The following is a 21078-nucleotide window of genomic DNA, read 5'->3' on the forward strand; positions in this document are numbered from 1 at the left end:
ATTTCCTACCTCAAATCCATGAACACGGTTTCATTTTTTGACTCTTTTGCCACAAACACTCAATAGTTACACTTTGCATTGGCGTTGACTTTATATGAAGTAGTTAAATGAAAAATTAAATATTGCACTGAAATAAAATTAAGTAGAAATAAAATAACATTTCAAAGATTTCGAAGATTTAATTAATATTAGAGTTAAAAATAAATTAAAGGTAAAATAAATCATTAATTTAATTGTTACGAATGAATAGTATTGTTTCAGATTAATAGTACAATTATTTTCAATTAACAGTATAATTGCTATAAATTAAGAGCATAATTATTTTTAATTGATGGTAAGATATAAATATAAAAAGATAAATGAAGATAGATATATAAAGATATCAAGGATATAATTTATAAATTTTGTAACAAAAATAATAGATTTAATGTTCAGATAAATAAATTTAATGCCAAGAGGTTTATTTAAGAGGTTTATTATTTATCAAGCACTAACTAAAGTTTTGCTTGAATGAACGGAGCGCATTTAAACCTATGGTTCAAACAGATTTTCAATCGTCGCGTCGCGATATTTATAACAACGTTATAAATTGTAGAGGCGTGAAAGATACTCTGATTCTTTTCGAGATTGGTATTCCAGAACGTAAGACAGAGCTCCATTTTTAATGTTACGTTTATTTTTTCCTTGGTCAATGAAGTAATTTTCTATCAGCTGGTAATTTATCATATAATTCTCTATTTTATTTATATATTAACACCGACGAGGTACAGAATAGATGTAACATTCATCGCTTTTTCGTAATTCACATTTTGGCGATCACCTGACTCCGCCTACCATTTTCGTTTCGCATGCGACGTTATCGATTCAGTATAATAGTGGTTCGAATTGAAACTAAATTTCTCTATGAAATTAGAAATAAAGTATAGAACAGAATATCTTGCAAATGAGGTATAGAATGTATTTCTTCAACTGTATTATGATATAATTAATTGGTATGATGATCTCGCGCAGAACCTATTACATACTACATACTTAATGTTCTCCAATTGTAATGCATCCTGACTGCATAAACAACTGTTCATTTTTTAAACTATTAATTTAATATATGATTCTCTTCCGTTCCTATTCGCTGGAGTTTAAATTTCTTAAGCCATAGTTTTTAATGCAAAAGACTATTTTTATTATCTGAATATTAAAAATCAATTTTTACTTTGTGAATAATCCTTGTGATAATTAAGATACAAACATCGAAAATAATTTGACAAACATTTTCTCAACAATAAATACGTTCGTTCTATACTGATCAGTATAACGAAACAATAAATAATCTTCCTCGTTTGAGTAAACTAAAACTTTCAACAATGTATACATTCTTATTCAAATCAATTGAACAGAAATATTTCACAAAACGAATATTTATATCACTAAAATACACATTTACGCAAATCAATCTATACAAGTTACTTCTATTAATATTTGACTCGAAGCACTATAGCAAAGAACAAAACTCTATCTCTCGTTTAATGGAAGGATTCATATTCAAATGATCCGAAAATTGCTCATGACAATACGCATGCACGTGTTTGACGGAGATGAAACGCACGAAGCTTAGATTCTACGGCGCAAACGTGGCGTTCCCTCCCTCAACCACAGTGTGGTTGCCGCAACATGAACACGAGGCAACGACTGCTGACCCGTCATATTGATCGACCTGGATCCGCACTTCGCTTCTATCCGATTGCGCGACTTGGGTGGCGCTTCGCAGACCGTGCCACGATGCTTCCCGGCGCTCAAACGCGCTAGCGTAGTCGCAATCATTGCACCTGCTTACATCGCACCGTCCATCCCGTATGTGGAATCGTCCACCGCCATGCTGGTGATGCAGTGATCGTACAAATTACCGAGAAACACCGATTAATCGACGATAGTGACGGTGACCAAGCAACTCTTGGAAACTGGTGATCTTCGGTTCCTAATCTTCTGTTCTTCGACGAGTTTCCGGTTTCGTTGTACGGTTGAGTATTCCAGATCTTCTTATGAGTTGTGTACGTATTGACGAGGGTATAAAACGTACAGTTTTAAGATTACTATCGAGAAATGTTCCTTCATGTTTGGCTTATTTGTGATTGCCTGTAAGGACAATTGATTCTCGTCGAAATACGTAAAAATTCTTTATGTGAACGATTGAAATTTTTGTAATATTCGTAACGTATTATGTTAAGTTTGTGTAGAACCAGGAATACTGAAATTATGCGCACGTTGTTTTGTTTGTCGATAGCTAGTGTTTTATTTCTTTATGCGATTTTAAAGTAATATCAATTTGCGCGGCTTTAAGCTGTGCCTTTGCCCTCCACTCCGTTGCTCCCTCCCCCCTCTCCTCGGCGTAATTGATTCGTTACTTTTTACTTGGATTTTTTGTTATTTAAAAGACGCTACTGAGATAATTGTTACATCTCATAACGTTGAATTTAACGAAAACACGTCGCACTAATCGTAACTTCGTTTATTACGCACTTTCTTAGTCATATTTCTTTTTTGTTAAAATAAAACGCGTTTTCTTTCGTCCGTCAGTCGCCCAACGCTTGACCGCGAGGGTAAATGTTTGATCATTGCACGCTTTGTCTATTTAAATTGACATTAATGAAAAAGATTCACGACGTTGCACTTCACGTTTCATGTACTGTTTAAATAACTGGATCAGCATAGCGGGTTGTTATCATATATTTATGTAAGGAAAATGTCACTTCGTTTTATATTATGAATAACAATTCAACCTTAATGCGGTGGTACTTTTACGCAGCAGATGTTGAAGCCTCTGAAAGCGATTGAAACCTGTGAAAATCCAAGTTTATGGTTGCGGTATTAAAACTACCAGGAAATATTACGATGTTTACTTTCTCACTTCTTGATCTAGACAACTTATCGCATTGTCTTGCTAATTGTTAGCTTTTTATTTCGAGAAACTATGAAAATCTTCTTTCGATTTTTGTAAATTGATCTCGATTTACATCAAAGAAAATACATCGTGACTAATTTTTACTAATTTCTAATTACTAATACCTTAAATATCGTATTATAAATATATCCTTAATATTAATTATTCAGCAAAACATCAAAATCAGTTTTTAGAGTTCGCTTTAAAAGATTGATAAATTTCGTGAAATTTAGAGCAATAAATGCTTAAAATTTAATCGTTGTCGATACAGTTGGGTCCAAGAGAAAGTTTATTGCTTTATTGTTTATTCATTCGATTGATTGTTTACTTGATTTTTTAATACCAACATGCCAAGGTTGTTAACATTGCACGTAATGAATTTATAAAAAGATTCGAAGATTCGATTCGTTCCATCATTGTTTTTCTTTGTGCAAAATATTTGGTGCGCACTATACTATGTGCATTGTATATTTTTTCATGAACATTTTCCATTATGCATTTCATACATCAAACGGCCATTTCATTTGTTTTCATGCAAACATTATATGTGTGTGATATCAAGCCGTTTAATCGATCGCCGTATACATATATGCTGATCAATTGCCTTGTCGCACACAGAGATTTGAAGCATTATATGAAATTCTATACCACTAGTGCGTTTAAGTTATGCAAATTTATATAGACGCAAAGCTTATTGATGTACGAACACAAGCTACTTATCTTATTTCGCGTTTTAAATTACGTAAAAGCACAAGTATTTTTTCAAATAATCAATAACAATTTTTTTACGCAGATCTTTTCTACCAGATTATGAAATAAAATAGTAGTAGTAATGAATAATAAATGGAATAAAAAAGGTATACAGTGTAATAATATTATTCTTTATTTAATTTCTCCAGAAACGAATCTCTTCAGGCATTTATTAAGGAAAAAAATAATGAACTTTTATTTTTCTGAAAAAAATGATGTTGTACATTACTCCTTGTTAAATTAAGAAAATCGAAAATGACAAGAACCTTAACGGATCCTTTTTTAAGAACTTTGTCCTTTTTACTAATAAAAACAAAATAGTATACAGGAATACAAAATAGTATGCAATAGTATACATGAGTCATGTAACATGCTCACATCAAATAACTCGTAGGTTATTTGTTGTATGAAAAATGTTCACTGGATTTGTTTAGGTGAAGGCATTTTCGAAATCTCAGGATGATCTTTATCTTTTTTCTTTTTTAGGGAACTATAAATTTTTTGATACACTGCTCGATGTATGTTTTAGTTTTCTAAAAAAAAGTATTAGGATATTTGGGTCGAAAAATGATTACTTTAAAAGATATTTTAACTTTAATTTGTCAAATTTAACTTATGAAAGACAAATACATAAACATAAAAGTACTGTTTTATTGTCCTTTCCTTGTCTCCCATACATTAAATTTAATAAATTAAAGTGAAAATATCTTCTAAACTAATTATTTCTCAATCCAAGTACCCTAACACTTCTTTGTAGATAATTAAAAAACGCATCGAACGGTATATACAGGAATGTGTAGCTTCCTGTAAGAAAACAAGGAGATTTCAGAAACAGCTGCACCTAAACAAATCTAATGGTCATCACATTTCGAAACAGAACAAAAACACTCTTTTATACAATAGAAAACTTACCATTTATTTGAAGTGAGTATGTTACGTGACCCACGTTTGCATTGTTTGTATAATTACGTGTAACTTTGTATGCAATGGCGCGATAAGATGGCGTGTATTTTTATCACACAACAATTTTCGTCGTATTTGTTAGAATCAACCTTCAGTTAAAGAAAACTATTTTCATTTTCTCTACATTTGCCAATATTTTTTAAGAAATGAATTAAAATAAGCTGTGCAAATAAGCAACCACTTGAATTGTAAATCTTAGTGTCTAATAAACGCGGTTTTCAACCATCTTATATATGTTTTATACTGCATTAATTTCGTCACACCATTGTAGTAACGATGGTAATAATACAAAATTTATAATTATTGACATTTGTTCAAATTATGTATTTCTTCTAATCTTGGTGCGCCGGTTACCGGTGACCCCCGTGGAATTTAACGTGTTAAATTTTACGTTCGTGCAACATTTTGAATATCTCGTTTAATCAAGATTGCAGTTTTCCTTTTTATCTCGACGATTCACGCGTCGCGATATGCGCGCTTACAAGTCTCTGATTTTCATCGTCCCTCGTTAAGCATTGACGATCGTTCGTTCTCAGACGATCCATTGGAAACGTCGAATCTTTTCGCTTGAAATTATTTCAGGATCGTTGGCCTATGATGATCAAGTACGGTGACGTAAGAAGAAGGTTGTAGTATTGTTCGATGTACGGACAAGGAGTATGGCAAGAAGATGAAACGACAACACTGTGGCAGAAGATACGATGAATGCCAAATTCATACATACGAAACTATAAAACGTCACGCATTCGTTTAGCGTGTGACAGTTTATAGTTGTCCTTCGAAAATTATTTTTTTGTACGTCACAAACGGCCAAAAATTTTCGTCAATATATCACAGAGGTAAATCATATTGCTGGTTTCTGAAATTTGTGTTGTATACCTTGTGGAGTTTTCCTAGTTTAACTTTTCTTAAATAGGTTTATATTTCTAATGTCTGTTATAATTGACGTAATTTCGTTTTATAATATAATTCTGCCTTCCGTAGTTAAAAATTCCTACATTTACGATTTCAAAATCGATGAAAATTGAAGTTTAACCGCTTTCTTTGTACCATCTCTCACATTCTTTTTCATTACATTCAAACATTTAAATATTATTCCGTGACAGTTTCTATAGCATATAACAAATATCTCAATATCTTGAAAAATAAAAAAATATTAGATATAGAATATTTATAATAAAATATAGGATATTTTAGCTAAGGGCAGAATTGTAGTATTTTAATTTTAATGTTTGCATCGTAGAATATATAGAATTATTAGAAGCTTGCATAGAAAGTTGGGGAGGCGCGAAACTTTGATGATAAATTGCTTACAGGATAATTAAGCTCGTTAAGCTTGTTATTTATTCATTCTGATATGGCTGGACTTGTTACAGCAAAACTCCAAAAAGCACTTGATTCCGTCACGTAATTTATCTTATTCTGCGTATTTTAGAGCAGGTACGAAGATTTGTCTTGCTTTTTAGGAATTTCTTTCTTGTTCTCTGATATAATAATATCTTCCTTATTGAACTGTGTTACAGACTGGGTGCACAATTCAATTAAAAGCAAGTTTCAAACAACATAGTCAATACGGGAATAATAAAATCACGTTATTTAATAGTAATATGTAATGTGATATGATATTATTTGAGAGTAATTTATGATAATTTTTGTTTGATCAACCCGTGATTTTTAAAAATCCTGCATCGCCTGTTTTAATTTTGTGCGATATTAACACTAAACCTACTGACACTTCGTGTATACCTATTTCTACCGTGTGCGGTCAAAATGACCGATGATTAAAGAAGTAACAGTTTTTATGATTTAACTTAGATAATGGTTAATTTATAACTAAATGTATATAAAATGATGAACTTTCATTAAGTTTCGTCGAAATTTACTTTTGTTTAATTTCAATTATAGACTTAAATAAAAAATTACACTTTTATTTATATAGAGATATATCTTATTCAACTTCGCTACATTTTTTACAAATTATCTTATTATCAAATGTACATTTGCCGCATACATATTTCCCGCATCTTAAACAAATTTTCGTAATTTTGTAACCTTTACAATTTCTTACTTGACAAGTTTTTTGTAGTAATGAATCTAAACTTATTGATAGTTTTATTGCATGGTTTTCCCGCGATTCTATATATAAAAAAGTAATGTATGCACCAGGTTTATAACAATTTTGTGAATTCTTTATAAATCGGCCTCATACTATAGATAGCATTGCAAATTTATTGGTTCGTAAACGTTGGCTTCTTTCGCTCTTCTTATCAAATCGTATAAACCTCATAATTTCAGCAAAGTCATTCCTGCTCATTGTTTTTGGAAAAAATGCAGGTCTCCAAATTTTATTCCACAAATATGAAACATCTAAATTCTTTGCCTGACATGCACCTCGGGGATATAGCAGAGTAATAAATGCATCTAGTTTTGTTGCATCTAACTCCCTCTTAATCCCCAATACTCTAAATGCTTCTTCCATACATTTTATTATATGATCTCTTATACGGTGATCAATGATAAGATGAAATGCCGTCTCTATTTGTCCTTTCATTATATGTCGTTTAGCGTATCCCTAAAAATATTATAAATTGATGTCCTGCCAGGTTTGGGACTTGCATCTATTTCTTTCCAAACTGTCCCATCGGGCCCAGTTTCGATACGTTGATTCTCTACATCAGTCTCACTCTTTGCTGTCAACGATAATTTCTTTCCTTTTTGCCCTGGACGTAAACGCTTATTTATAAATAATATTCAACTCTGATTTGGTTGTAAACAGCTTTTCATATGTTTCCATGCAGTCTTCAGTTGCTGAAGTTTCTTGTTCATCGCATACTGAACAGTCTTCTTCTATGTCCGTTACTTTTTTTTCTATAATTTTTTTTAAAAGTCGTAACATTTTAGGGTAAATATTTATCACAGAATAACTCCATGTACGGAGTACAAAATTATTGTCAAATTTGATATGCTTTACTTTTGCTTTTATAACAATTTTACGCAAAACGCTCTGAGATGCTTCCTATCTGAGTTTTAGAGATAACAAGGTTAAATGTCAGCTGATTGACTAACAAACTGTAATGTATTCTGGTCGAAAGGTCGAAAGATGTAATCTGGACGATAGCAAGTAAGAATATGATCTGTGACGATGATATTTATAAGAAAATATTGATGAGTATTGGCCATTCTTCACCAACGGTTACTCGAGTATGGAGTTAGGAAAAACCCGCTTTTCCCGTGTTTTATCGCAATGAGTGATAATCCTAAGAAACTTCTCGACTTTCAAAATGTTTGTTACAATGGACTGTAAAAAATGCTAAATTTTATGGCGGTTAGGATTATTATAGGCCTGAATTCATACGTGTTGACAGCTGGTGGCCATCTTGATCGAGGGATGGATTATAATTTATGATAAAGTTACGAGCGTAACAGTTGTTATTATTTGTTATTACTGATTTTGTTTGTCATCTGACTTTGAAATAGCCTTTTTTTGTACTGATTGCATTTATTTTAAGAGTAACTAAAATATTTTATCGGTTGGTCAAATTGACCGCCCGCGATAGGCAAGGCAAAATACAATTCCTTCTTAGAAAAGAAAAAAGCAAACTAAAAGTAAATACCGAAAAATATATTGTATGCATGTTTTAGGAAAAGTCAGAAATTATAAAGCGATATGATAACGTTTAAATATGGTTAAATTTATGCAGAAGTTTGAAAGCGGTCAATTTGACAAATAAACTGGTAGGTTTAGTGTTAAAAGTACTGTGCATGAGTACTCGGCTATGTTACTATGGAAGCTATTTATAATTATAGATTAGATAAGGAAAATTTATTTATTTATTTATTTATTTTTTTTTTTTTTTTGATAGGTTAGCGGAATCAATTATTCTACTATCTGCTATTTTTCGCATGACATTACGTGAAGGTAAACACATACACAAATTCTTGATACGCATAACGTACTTCCTTGCATACGAAAGATATCTGATAAAATATTAAATAGCCAAGGTTACGAATTCGTAAAACGAGAATATGCAGTGATTTCTTGGCTCAGTTACATACCGCATTGCTGCAAGATTGCAAGAAAAGCGGAATATATTGACCTAAATACTACTTACTTCTAATTACTAGCATATATCAGAGAATATTTATATCCATATCTATTTGAAATATATATATATATGTATATATATGTATGTATGTTTATTCTCAGGCTTATTATAAAACAACGGAATTAGTAGATCAGTAATTGGGCTTATAATTCTTATTAGCCTAGTATAATGAAATTGGATTAGTCACTATTTGCATATTAAAATTTTTATTCCAGATACATTTTCGTATGCACCAACTTAATAGCTTGGCTTCTTTTTTTAGAACATCGTTTTCTGTATCTTCTTGACACGGTTCACGTTTCATATTTCGAGGCCAAACGACGTAATTATTAACTTAAAGTTTCCGTAATTTTACAACGCTGTGGAATCCATAGATCCATTCGAGATATTGATTTTCTAAATGCGGCGATTCTATTTCAGCTGTATTATGCTTTGTCCCTCGATTATTAGCGGCCACTAGTTAATGATAAATAAGAAACATACCTGTCGAGATTTTGAAATTTGTCCCTTCTGTTCCAGTAAATTGCCTAACGGACGAATGCAATTCCGTGAATCGCGTCTGACCTGCATTCCTACTGTAGGAGTAAGCTCGTGTCACGGCATGAATTTGGATCGGAAGTAAGAAGGAACCATCGCCAAAAAACATGTCGCTGAATCACTTGATAGTGGGTGAGTTTTGCGAAAAAAATGTCTGTTTCTTTTTATTGTATAACTCCTTTTACCAGACGAAAGAAAGCAGAGATTAAGCCACGTTCTTTATTTATGGTGTTTTTGTAAACAAAATCCCAGACACGTTGTGTAAACATACATACAAATAAAAAAACACGAAAACTTACGCGCGGACTTGAGCGAAAATTTATTACGACTTGTTACATCTTTTTCATATAACTGTGTTGTTAAAGTTGTTTCAAATCTACATTTACTGTAATAGCTGAATTCCCTGTTGTAGTTATATCTCCTACAAATTGATTGTCTTTTTTGATTTTCTAAGGAGAATACTTTCTGTTCCACCTGTTGGTTGTACATTAACATTTGAAATGAACATGGCATTCTAAATAATAGTATTTTGTAATTGTATAGCTGTTATATCGTAATGGAGGTTGTATATTAATTGCACTGATTGCGATGCTAGTAAGTGTATCCTCGTTTAATTTATACAGCCTACAGCAATAATAGTAGGTAGGCTATATTTCGTCTATAAATATAGTAATTGTAAAAATAACATTTATTGTTCGTAAATTAACATTAATGTATATATAAACAATATTTTTCCTGATATTGGCTTCCTAAAAAATTTCATATTTTGTTCAATCACATCGAGGGTGTGGATAAATTAAGGATAAATTAAATCGTAAAGAAACAAATATTAAAAAAGATGCATACGCAAAACTATTTTAGCGCTTTAATACAATTCACTATTCTCCATCGTGGATTGTATTTATAATCTGATGAGTTCTTAGAACTCGGATCGAAGAAAGAAATAAAGGACAAACAAGAGAAAATTCGCAACCTATTCTTATACTGTGTTATTCATCGCTTTACACCGTTCGAGTCTGCTAAAGCCTTTACTCCCTCGAAACAGTAACTGTGCCTGAATAGTTAAATACGAATGGAACGTGCTTTATCGATTGTTTTGGAGACAATCAAGCGCGCTGCTCGGGGTGAGTGTGCAGACGACGAAAAGCAGAGGGGAAAGTAGCGACAGAAGCCTGTGATTAGTGTAGATAAAGGTGGACATACAGGAGTCGTAGTCGTTGATAAAAGTATCTTCCTTCTCAATTTCTTCCACTCCGATGAAGTACACGTCTATTTTCGTTATTATGATAAGACGTTCTCCGTTTCATTTAGTTCGAGAACGTCTCGTGGACGAAAATCGTCGCATATATATGTCGGGTTCTCATTAGAGTTAGGGACGTATAATGAATCTTCACGTGAATTGGCCATTGTTGTTATGTGCTATAGATAATACTTACTGATACAAATGTGATTATTACAGAGTTTAACGAGTAATAGCGATGATTTTATAATCGAGATGTCGATGACAATGAATTTAGGTTCGATAACGAATCCACGGTCAACGGGATGACGAATGCAATTTGATCCACGATTCTGGTGTGACTTAACGTACTTGTCCACAGTACAAGTAGAACTTGTCTGACTGAATGTCAGTCCAAGTGGAACTGCCCTTATATACTCCTCTTCGTACCTCTCTGTACGGGTACCTCTCTGTACCCACGGTTCAATCTTTGTTTTTAAGGAGAACTATATAATTACTTCATACTTCTGTTAGGTACACGTCTCTCCCGTGACCGTAGCTACGTTCAGCGACCCGTTATGTCACTTCGAGCCCAAGCCCACTGCCACAAATCTCGAGCACCCATACTCGGATTAAATCATAAACAACATATTTCTCAGTTTTATTATTTAAGTACAGCTATAATAAAAAGTCGGGACTAAAGTATTGGGGATCTTCCCAAACATTCCAAAAGAAAGGCCCCGATGTCCTTTCATCTCCGACATATATATATACATACATCTGTACATAAGAATTTATATTTTATCTCTCTGTAAGCAAATATATTCACTTCATAAAAGTGAAGTATAAGTTCATACAGTAAACGTTCAAACGAAGCATACTTCGTAGGCAAACTGGGTCATTCATGTTCAAGTGTAATTTCGTTTATGTTCTAAGGTTTTGAAAAAATCTAAAAATAAAATATGTACTTGTTATTTGCTAATTGGGTCAAATAAAACTTTGAATCTTTTTTCAATAAAAATACAAATTCGAATGAGAAGGATTTAAATATCCGGTTTGTTTATGGAAAATTAATAACAATCTTTCAATTCCTACATAAATTGAATATTATGAAATTTGAAAAATGCCATGTAAACGTTTTATACATTTTATTAGGTATTACTAAATATGAAACTATTGTTTGAATAAGACATTGAAGAGTACTTTTATCGTCAACAATATATAGTGATTATGTAACTTCATTTCATGTTATTGTTTTCGTAGATATATGTATTGTACATAGGTTTATGTAAAAACGGTATTCTAGAATTAATTAAACTAGTATTCACGCGTACGATCGCTGCCCCTGTGCACGAGGTACGTACCTGTTAGTTTTTAAAGTTGGTAAAAAGCGACAGAAGTTTCGATGAATGGTCATTGTCGTTAATCACATGCTTCCCACACATGCTACAACAAAGTCATCCTGCATAGTGGAAGGTATGGAACTAGAATGAAAAATACATTTCATCATTTGTATATTTTAACATTTCTATAAAGAAACAATTTTCGTGTGACTTTTTGAAACTTAAACTCAAAAACAGAGAATACAATACGTGAGAGAACGTGTTCCTATCGTTGTTATTTTATAGCACGAAACGCCAAGAAAGTACTATAAGTATGTCGTAAACTATTAACCTATTCTATTTCTATGAGTACGGGTCGAGTTTAGAGTTCACGTGTTTCCAAACTAATGACCATATATTTCACATCGAAACCTATCTTATAGTTATAATATTTGACAGGGAACAACATAAATCCAAAGAGCAACATTGAAAAATTCGTATCATGAATAATACTTTAGATCAACTATTAAAATTCTTATACTACCTCAATTAAAATTTCGTTCATCGAGATATCTAGATATTTTAATCATGTTCAAAATTGCGTAACTAGAATCAAAATTTCATTAAGCAATTATCATCTAGTAGACGAACGATAGAAAACAAAAAGAAAGGATTAACAACCCAAAAATGTGAAATATCTCAAACGATATTGTCAATTGTAAGAAAATTTAACTATTCGATATCGTTAATCGCGCAAATAATAAAATATTTAGATATCAAGATATTCTAATGTATTCGTAGTCACGAGTGAAATTAGAATGCAATCATGACGATGAATGTCGTTGCAAATAGCGAAGGTAGTAGTAGTAGTAAGAACAATATAGTGGGTAGACCTAGCAGTGTGCACCCTTTTGTTTCTGTTGTTCATGATTATCATTTCGTAGATATCCACAGTTAAAATTATTCTTTTTATCTTCTAAAGCAATGGCCAATGTTTCGTTTCAGCGGCAATTGTACTCGCGGTTGCCACCGTCTGTCGCGCGGAGTGCCAGAGTGAGTGATCAAACCAGCTTCACTTCAGTATCCTTCTTGCCATCGTTATCTGTCGACGTTATTCCGCAGGGCTTCTTGTCTGAAGATTCATTCTCCCCACTATTTTTATTTCCTTTTCTTTTTTCTTTGCAATTTAGTTGCATAAGATTGATATATAAATTAATTGTACGCTGTCCCTGCTCATAATTTGATTTCTGTTTAATACATTTAGTTCGCGAATTTAACGTAATTTTTTCTTTACGGCTATATTTCCTACAGTACTATTTCAAGGAAGTATATTTTCTACAGTACTATTTCAAGGAAGTTGATTTTGTTAAAAGTAATGATACTTATGCCGCTTAATATTTTACCATATTCGTCTACATTCATTTTGAAGTTTGAAGATAGATGAATGGCGCGCTTTATTACAGTTATATTTTACAGCTCGTTCTATTTATTGCTACGAATGCGATTCATGGACGGATCTCAGATGCAAGGATCCTTTTAATTACACCGCACTTCCAAGGGATCAACCACCTCTCATGACTTGCCATGGCTGTTGCGTGAAAATGGTTCGCAACGCCAAGTCACGTAAGTACTTCCTTTTCACTTCTTCATCTTTTCACTCTTTCCACTCGTGCGATAATTTTCTTTGTGTTCTTTATATTTTTCTCTATTTCATTTCTTTAAATGTCCATTTCATATACCTTTTGTGAAAACAATTAAACCTTTTTCTCAATAAGAAAAGTAAAACAAATAGGAAAAAAAATTTCAAGATATTTGCAAAATAATTATCCAAGATTCCTTGTAAATACTGATAATCATTTTCCATGAAGCTTTAATAAGCAATATTGACATTATTACGCCTACGAGCCCGATATTTTTAACTAAAAGCGTTGGTTTGGAACAAGGAAGAGTTTCAAATAATTTATTTCGTAATTATACAACTCTAAGAAAATCTAAGCTCCTGCTACACACGCTTCTATAATTCTCTTCTTTAAGCTTTCTTATTTTACGATATTATTTCCAATTATTCTAAAATCCTTCTAGGATAATTTATATACAATTTATAGATGTATATAATTATTTTTATATCAAAATAATATTTATTTCACAATTTAAAATTTGTAAATCACGTTATATTTTGTTCGTATATACAATTTCTAAATATATAATAATTATTCGTATTTTTTTCGTCTGTTCGTAGCATATGAGAGCGTGAGGCGGACCTGCACTTCGCAACTACAAATAAATTTATTCATGGTGGACCACGTGTGCATGATGGAAAGTACCGGCACTGGTCACATGTGCTTCTGTGAGGAGGATATGTGCAATCGTGTGTCTCCGACCTCGTGTTCGAATCCTACACTCCTGCTGATCCTCTTGACGATCCTTGTACTACGCTCGGTCATCTTAGGAGCCCCAGCTTGCTTTGTAGAACGTTGCAATGGTCACGACGTATAACACTGATTTATTCGATTCACCTGTCAGTGATCATATCCTTCGTAGAATTTTAGTTTTAGCCAGCGACTTGAACTCTCGTCGAGACGAGCGGTTCTCACCAGTCACGTACCGGTTGGATAACACGGAACACGTTGTGTTTCTTTTCACGTTCGTACCAAACCAGGAAGGTAAGACACGAGCTGCGTGTTCCTTGAAAGAGAAGGGAATCGATCAATCATCGATTAATCGTGTCAGACCGTTTTAACCGTACATTTCAATTTTTGTGAATCAATTCATGAATTGAGAATCGACGATCCATATTCTCTTCTCTTCAAAGAATTTTGCACTCTCGCTCGTCCTGATCCTTTCTTCGGCATAAATCTTAACGAAATATCTCGACCGTGTTCTCTGTAGATAAATCATCCGATTCTCTGTCACTCTCGATTTTGCCACGCGCTCTTCCTCTTGATTCATAGCCCCTCCAAAATGTTTCCTATACCTTTGCGATGGTATCTTTAACGACAATTTTAATTCGCTTCGAAGTGAAATTTATCTTATTGGAAGATAGTACGTATTTTAAAAAAAATATGGATCTTTTCCAATTGATATAAACGGATAATTTATTATAGATTTTTCAGTTTGTTCGTATTATAATTTTCGAACAAATTAAACGGAGAATGATAAATCAAATTCGAGCTATCAGAAAATTGAGCCTGAAGCGAGTAAAAATTTAGACGCGTTCTTTAATTCATTGTATGTTCGGGTAATGTTTCTATTTGATAAAATCTAATGAGATGGGAATCCCTTTCTGACGAAGTTTTGTTGCATGCAATCCAGAATCGATCGAGACCATCCCATTCTTGCACCTGTCAATCAGTTCTTTCGTTTTTTCTTCCAGTATTGATGTATCTTACAATTAGAACTTTTTGCTACTTTTTTATGGTCATTGATCGTTACAAAGTCTTAAGCATCAAGTTTTCTAGCTCTCAAAGCATCTTGATGGCCGAATCGAGCTGCTCCCGATACGTAAGAAATAGTATTCGTCATTATGTCGTGGTATTTTGGAATGTTTCTTTCATTTTTAAAGTTTCCATCGGCTTGCCGTTTATCTATGTTCCATACCAAGTTCGTCGTATATCTAAGCGAACGTGGATCACGAAACTTCAGAACTTTGAAACGTAGGTATACTGTTTGCAACGTTGTTCGATCATTGCAAGATCTTGGAGCTAATGAGTGTTCTAATTGTATTATCTCAAACACACATTTACTGCTTTCCCAAAGAAAATCTCCAAGTAACGGAGGATAATCGAGACACAGAGAGAAAGAGAAACACGATATACATTCATTATTTTAGCGCATAGAGGTCGACTGATGGACAATTTTCGTATTAACTCGTTATATGCTTTAACACTATTTCAGCGTTGAAAAGTAACTTTATAAATGATCATTGATTACGAGAATATTACCAAGTTCATAATATATTGAAGATCCTTTGCACTTTCAGAAGATTTTTATCACAGATAATCAAATTTGAGATGTGTAACTAGTTTCTCTTTGAACACTTTCGATCGTGATTCATCGATATCTATGCACACACCTTTGACTCTTATCCAGTCGAACAAATCGTTTCTGTATATCACATACAAACGAACTATCAGCACCTTCAACCACTCTCTGTTTCTTGTTATACATTGTCGTAACGATTGTCGTACTTTTCCTCCCCTGTTCTATGTCTCTAACGTCCTTTATACGTTTGCCCATTTGCCATTCTTAACGAGACACCGGTGTTTCGCGCATCATGCACCATAGGACAGTGGAACGAGAATGGCCCATGGTATACGGAGCTTAAAGTAGATCAACGTTCAGGCCGCATGGTTTCGGCATGTCCATCCGTCAGCAACGTCATGAGAAAGCAACGACTGCAGCCGGCAAGCATCGACACCAGAATTTTCCAGCTCTACGTTTTTCGACTTGCTTGAGTCGCGGGCGTGTGCTTTTTCAATTTCCAAACAAATTATTCTCTCTTACTTTTTCAATTATACGTAACATAATAGAATATTATCAAAGGCTTTAAGGTTATTTGATTAGATTTAATTACAGAATGGGTGGGGTCGGGATCAATTCATTAAAAATTTGATTGGGACTCGATTGAAATTTGCTATAGGATTAACAATGAATCATGTATAAGATTGATCATTAAAAGGCACGCGCGCGCGGGATGTACCACAGTAGCACTAGTGAGTTCGACAATCACGTATTTAGCAGGAGTGTGTTCCACACGTAGAAAAGTGCGAATTCGAGTGCATGGATTGTAGCACTTTTATTAACAGTGAAAAGGCAGAGGAAACTTTACGGACGGCTTCTGGATGAAAGCTTTGCAGCCCGATTAAAATTGCGTATTACCATCCATGTTACGATCTTATCCCCTTTCCTCTGTCCCGCGATTATCGTATCGCCGTGCAGTAACACCTTGCATGACACTTGCATGAATCTGTTGTTAGTAATTTTTGTGAGAGACTAAAAATCCCGTAGTCGATGCTTCAACAGGTAACAGACTTTAAAATAAATGAAACAAATATGTATGTATATGTATATATATATTTGTTTTATATATATATATATATATATATATATATATATATATATATATATATATATATATATATATATACATAGAACAAATTTTGTTCGAACTGTTTCAAAATTTTCCAACAACTATTATTTCAATTTATTCTACATATTTATTATATATTATTTCAATTATTGCAATATTAAATACAGCGATAATTGCAATATTAAAATCTTTTTACGATATCTGGGAAATAATACAAGAAACAATTCAAGTACGGTAATTTCAAGTTACAATTCTAATATTCTAATCAATACGAAAGTCTGTTTCTAAAATGAGGCTCGGCTCAGTAACAATAACCCGAACACAGAACCTTCCATTCCGACGAATGCAACGCGGGGCTGACCGAATTAATTAAAAAGCACAACGTGGGCCTTCAGCTTCGATCGTGCCACGCCAGTTACGCGCATCAGCGGCGTCTCGAGCGCTTCCAGGCTTCCGGAATTAATGTTCGATCGCGATCGATCGATTAGGCGACACGCAACGAGGAACTCGATCGACGAAAGCGACGTTGAACTCGCTCGAGAATACTCGTGAATCGAGCAGCTTTACGATCACGCAGTTTGTAAATCTTTTTCAGGGTATGGCTGGCACGGCCAAGTTGAACGCGCATGTCCTCACAGAGAGGCTTCCGGTGTGAAGCCTCTTGCCAAACAAGCTTCGGTGCTTGCGAGTGAAAGCGAGCTAACCGGTGTTTCTCTGGCAAGCCATGCGGCTCGTGTCGCGTCATTTGTTCATTGTCGCACGCGCGGCTGCGAGGCTATTTTTTCGAATCTTTTTGTTCTCGCGTTTTTCTTCTGTCTGCCCCTTTTCGTTCCAGTTTGTCATTGCGCGACCGATCCGATCGATGTTTGCTGATTACACCGCAACTCGCCGAAGGTCGAAGAGTAATTCGATTGATCTTATTAAGATTATTGTCAAGAACTCATGTACCTCTATATTTTTGGTAAGAAAAGTTTGAGATATCGAATTCTTATGTATGTAGTTTTTTTTCATAGATCGATTTCATCGAAGGTTTTATATGTAAAGAATGCGAGAGTATGTTTGATAAATGCAGCAGACAGGAGATGGGAGCTGCAATGACAACACTGACATCAGCATGTAACACGAAGCGGATCTACATTTTTAAGTTTGGCCTCGCAGCTGGAAAGAATCCACATAACGTTACCGATACAAATAATCATGCGAAGTAATGGCGAATGCGCTCAGGCGAATCTTAAACAGCTCGATCGAACACGAAGTGGATCCGACGTGCTACATTTCGATCGAATCAACGGAATCTTGAACCGACTTACTTTGTCAAGTATTAAACGATGATATTAGATAAACTTCTAACGCAAATTTTAACGATGTTTCAGAACTTCGGACGTCAGAGATTCTTGTTCGTCTTGATCGAGGCTGTTTCAGTTTCGAAATAGAAAAACAAAAAAAAAAAAAAAAAAAAAAAATGAAAGAGGAAAGGAAGACACAGGATCGATACTTTCTTTGCTCGCCTATTTACACGAAAGCTCATATCTAAGTGCTTGCATAACAAGGAGATTATTATCGATGTACACTTTTGTCTCTGTTAAAGATCGATGTTTACGATTGCGCCGAGATGTCAACCTATGTATCGATATCCTCTAACACTTTTGTCTCGATGTTGATGAACATTGGGCATAAACTGAATGATGTATGATGATTATATATTTTACGATGCAAGTATCAAGAACCCCCCTCTGTTTCTACGTGTATCGATGTGTATCGATTTGAATGATCGTTGCCCCGAGATGTTCATTTATTCTGACTTCTTGATTCTTCGTTGGTGTCAGTTACGTTGATTTTAAAACGATTGATAGAGTATATACGATGGCATGAGGCGATGTTTGGATAGCAAAGTAGCGTTCTCAATTATACTTTAGCACGTGATTTCGTTGTTCCCCATTTAGCTCCATGAGGACATTATTTTCTTTCAACTTCGTCGATCGTTGCCTTAGCGTCATATATTTCATATGATTTCACGATATTGTTAATACGAATGACGTGTTCGAAGTGAAGAGATAAATATCTAGCTCGTAAGAAAATAAAATAGAGTATCAGGTGCTTTGTAGCTTCGTTTAATTATCGTATCGAATTTGCGTTATGAAACTATAATTAATATTAATCAGTCAATATTATTAACAGACGTTAACGAACAATGTTTTACGTAGATATATAATTAATGATTAACCATTGCCTTGTATGCTTTCTTATCAGAGAATTTAGCATTTATGCATTCCAAAGATTCGCTATATTATTTATTATATATTATTGGTATAGACCTTTACGAAAAGCGAAAGTAAAAATCGCTGGTGATAGAGTGAAATAATTTTTCTTCATGCACATATCGTTGCCTCCGCAGAGTAATCACGTCTCGATAATGATGAAAAATTATCGTGTGCTGACATTGAGTAGTTGAACGCTGTTTAACGTTCAGCGTGATAGTAAAATGTCCAACGATACGTAATATTTAGCCGGTAAGCTCAGCGTGTCTTCTTAAAAGAGAGAGAAAGAGAGAGAGAGAGAGAGAGAGAGAGAGAGCAGTTAACGAAGAATTATTTGCTCTAGAGTTTGTTAACTTTGTTAATTTTTTATCAGACTAGTACGATAGTGGCATCGGACCGCGGAATAGCATTAAGCTAGTGCTTAGCTATAATCGAGATATATGACCATTGAAAACGCGGTCAGTATTTTAAAATCATGTAGTGTTAAGAAACGCATACTTTCGTACAAATAGTATGAATAAACGGATATGGCGATATATAGAATTTATTGGGGAAGGAAAGGAAAAGTTGAAGAAAAAATTGGAAACATTGCTAAAGAATTCGACCGTTATCGATTCTTTTTAACTGAAATACATCCTGACCAATATGGGATCTGTGGTATTAAATCTCGATGTAATCCAACGCATGAAGAGATCATAGAGAGACGTATAACGTAGATATTTTCATGAATCTTTCATACAAATCCGGACACATAATGTTATTTATCAATGCTAGCTCTTGAAAGGCTGAAAGAGGTATTTAAAAAAATGGTGCGGTATATAAGATTGTTCCAATTGTAGTTAAAGATGAGACGGTATATGATTGTTATAAACCAGAGTTATTGGACAGAAATTGTTTAGAATTGAAGACAAGCAAAACCATGACAGATGGTTGTAAGGGCATATTGTAATTTAATGATTGTTAAGCCGATTAGAGATGGTGTGTGGAGACACAGATTCTACGAGTACGTTATGCCCTCGAGATTTAATTGTTAGCGCGATATGTAACAGAGTATCAGGTGCGATACTTTCTTAACATATCTCAATGAAAATATACATTTATGTGTACATATATTCTTCCTCTTCTCTTTATGTCGTTTGAAAAAAAAAAAGGAAACCGTGTTAATATATAATATCGAAGCGATGTTTTCGTCATCTAAATCATTATTAACGATGAGAGAATTATAAAAGTACGGAACTGTTAAAAAGAATTATCATTCACAATAGGCCGAATTGTGTTTGAGATATGTTTTTCCAGAGATTGGAAAACAAAACATAACCGTGGCCTAGATTGGTCAGATCCGTCATCGTTGTATTCAAATTCGCAATAAAATTTTTATGTCATTGGATTTGGTTTTTGAAATGTTTTCTTAGATCCTATTCCCTGCTCTTTTTCCAGATCAGAAACATTGGATCAGAATTGTTCTGTTAGAATTTACAACAAAATTTATGCCGTTAAATTTTCTTTTCACGTTGTTTCCTCGTTCCTTTTTCGAATTGGTTATTGCAGTATACAGTACACGATATTTGCTTCAATTTTGCGTTTCAATGTTTAGCAGAAATTCATGGTAAATAATGATATTCCAATCCCATCAAACATAATATATCATACATAACACAGAATATATCCACCGTTAAAAATACTATGAACAATCCCAAGAATTTAATAAATTTTCACACATCCGTTTCTCTGATTTAAAATATGCTCTTGACTTGCTCAAGACAAAAATTCTATCATTCTTACAACTTTGTCGAGAGAAAATAAACCATAGTATTATAATATCCTTAAAATATTCCTAGTATAATATTCTAAATATTCTTAAAAGAAACGGGATAGGGAAGTTAATTAAATAGAGGGTAA

At 33.7% G+C, this 21078-nt stretch overlaps 1 protein-coding gene across 3 annotated transcripts; it reads left to right on the forward strand.

Annotated features, from left to right (window-relative positions):
• Nucleotides 1-638: 638 nt before the first annotated feature.
• On the forward strand, nucleotides 639-16934 carry LOC126869359 (protein quiver). Of its 3 annotated transcripts, XM_050625761.1 has the most exons (7): nucleotides 1516-2045; nucleotides 5231-5487; nucleotides 8512-8567; nucleotides 9274-9423; nucleotides 12838-12885; nucleotides 13309-13455; nucleotides 14072-16934. In XM_050625761.1, the coding sequence occupies exons 4-7, from the start codon at nucleotides 9399-9401 to the stop codon at nucleotides 14326-14328; spliced, it is 477 nt and encodes a 158-aa protein (XP_050481718.1). In that variant the 5' UTR covers nucleotides 1516-2045; nucleotides 5231-5487; nucleotides 8512-8567; nucleotides 9274-9398; the 3' UTR covers nucleotides 14329-16934. The 3 variants fall into 3 exon arrangements, with proteins under 3 accessions (XP_050481721.1, XP_050481720.1, XP_050481718.1); XM_050625764.1 differs by lacking the exon at nucleotides 12838-12885 and having other exon boundaries at nucleotides 639-2045; nucleotides 9336-9423; XM_050625763.1 differs by lacking the exon at nucleotides 12838-12885 and having other exon boundaries at nucleotides 643-2045.
• Nucleotides 16935-21078: the final 4144 nt, after the last annotated feature.

This window comes from Bombus huntii, chromosome 9, assembly GCF_024542735.1.
Source record: "Bombus huntii isolate Logan2020A chromosome 9, iyBomHunt1.1, whole genome shotgun sequence".
Lineage (NCBI taxonomy): Eukaryota > Metazoa > Arthropoda > Insecta > Hymenoptera > Apidae > Bombus > Bombus huntii.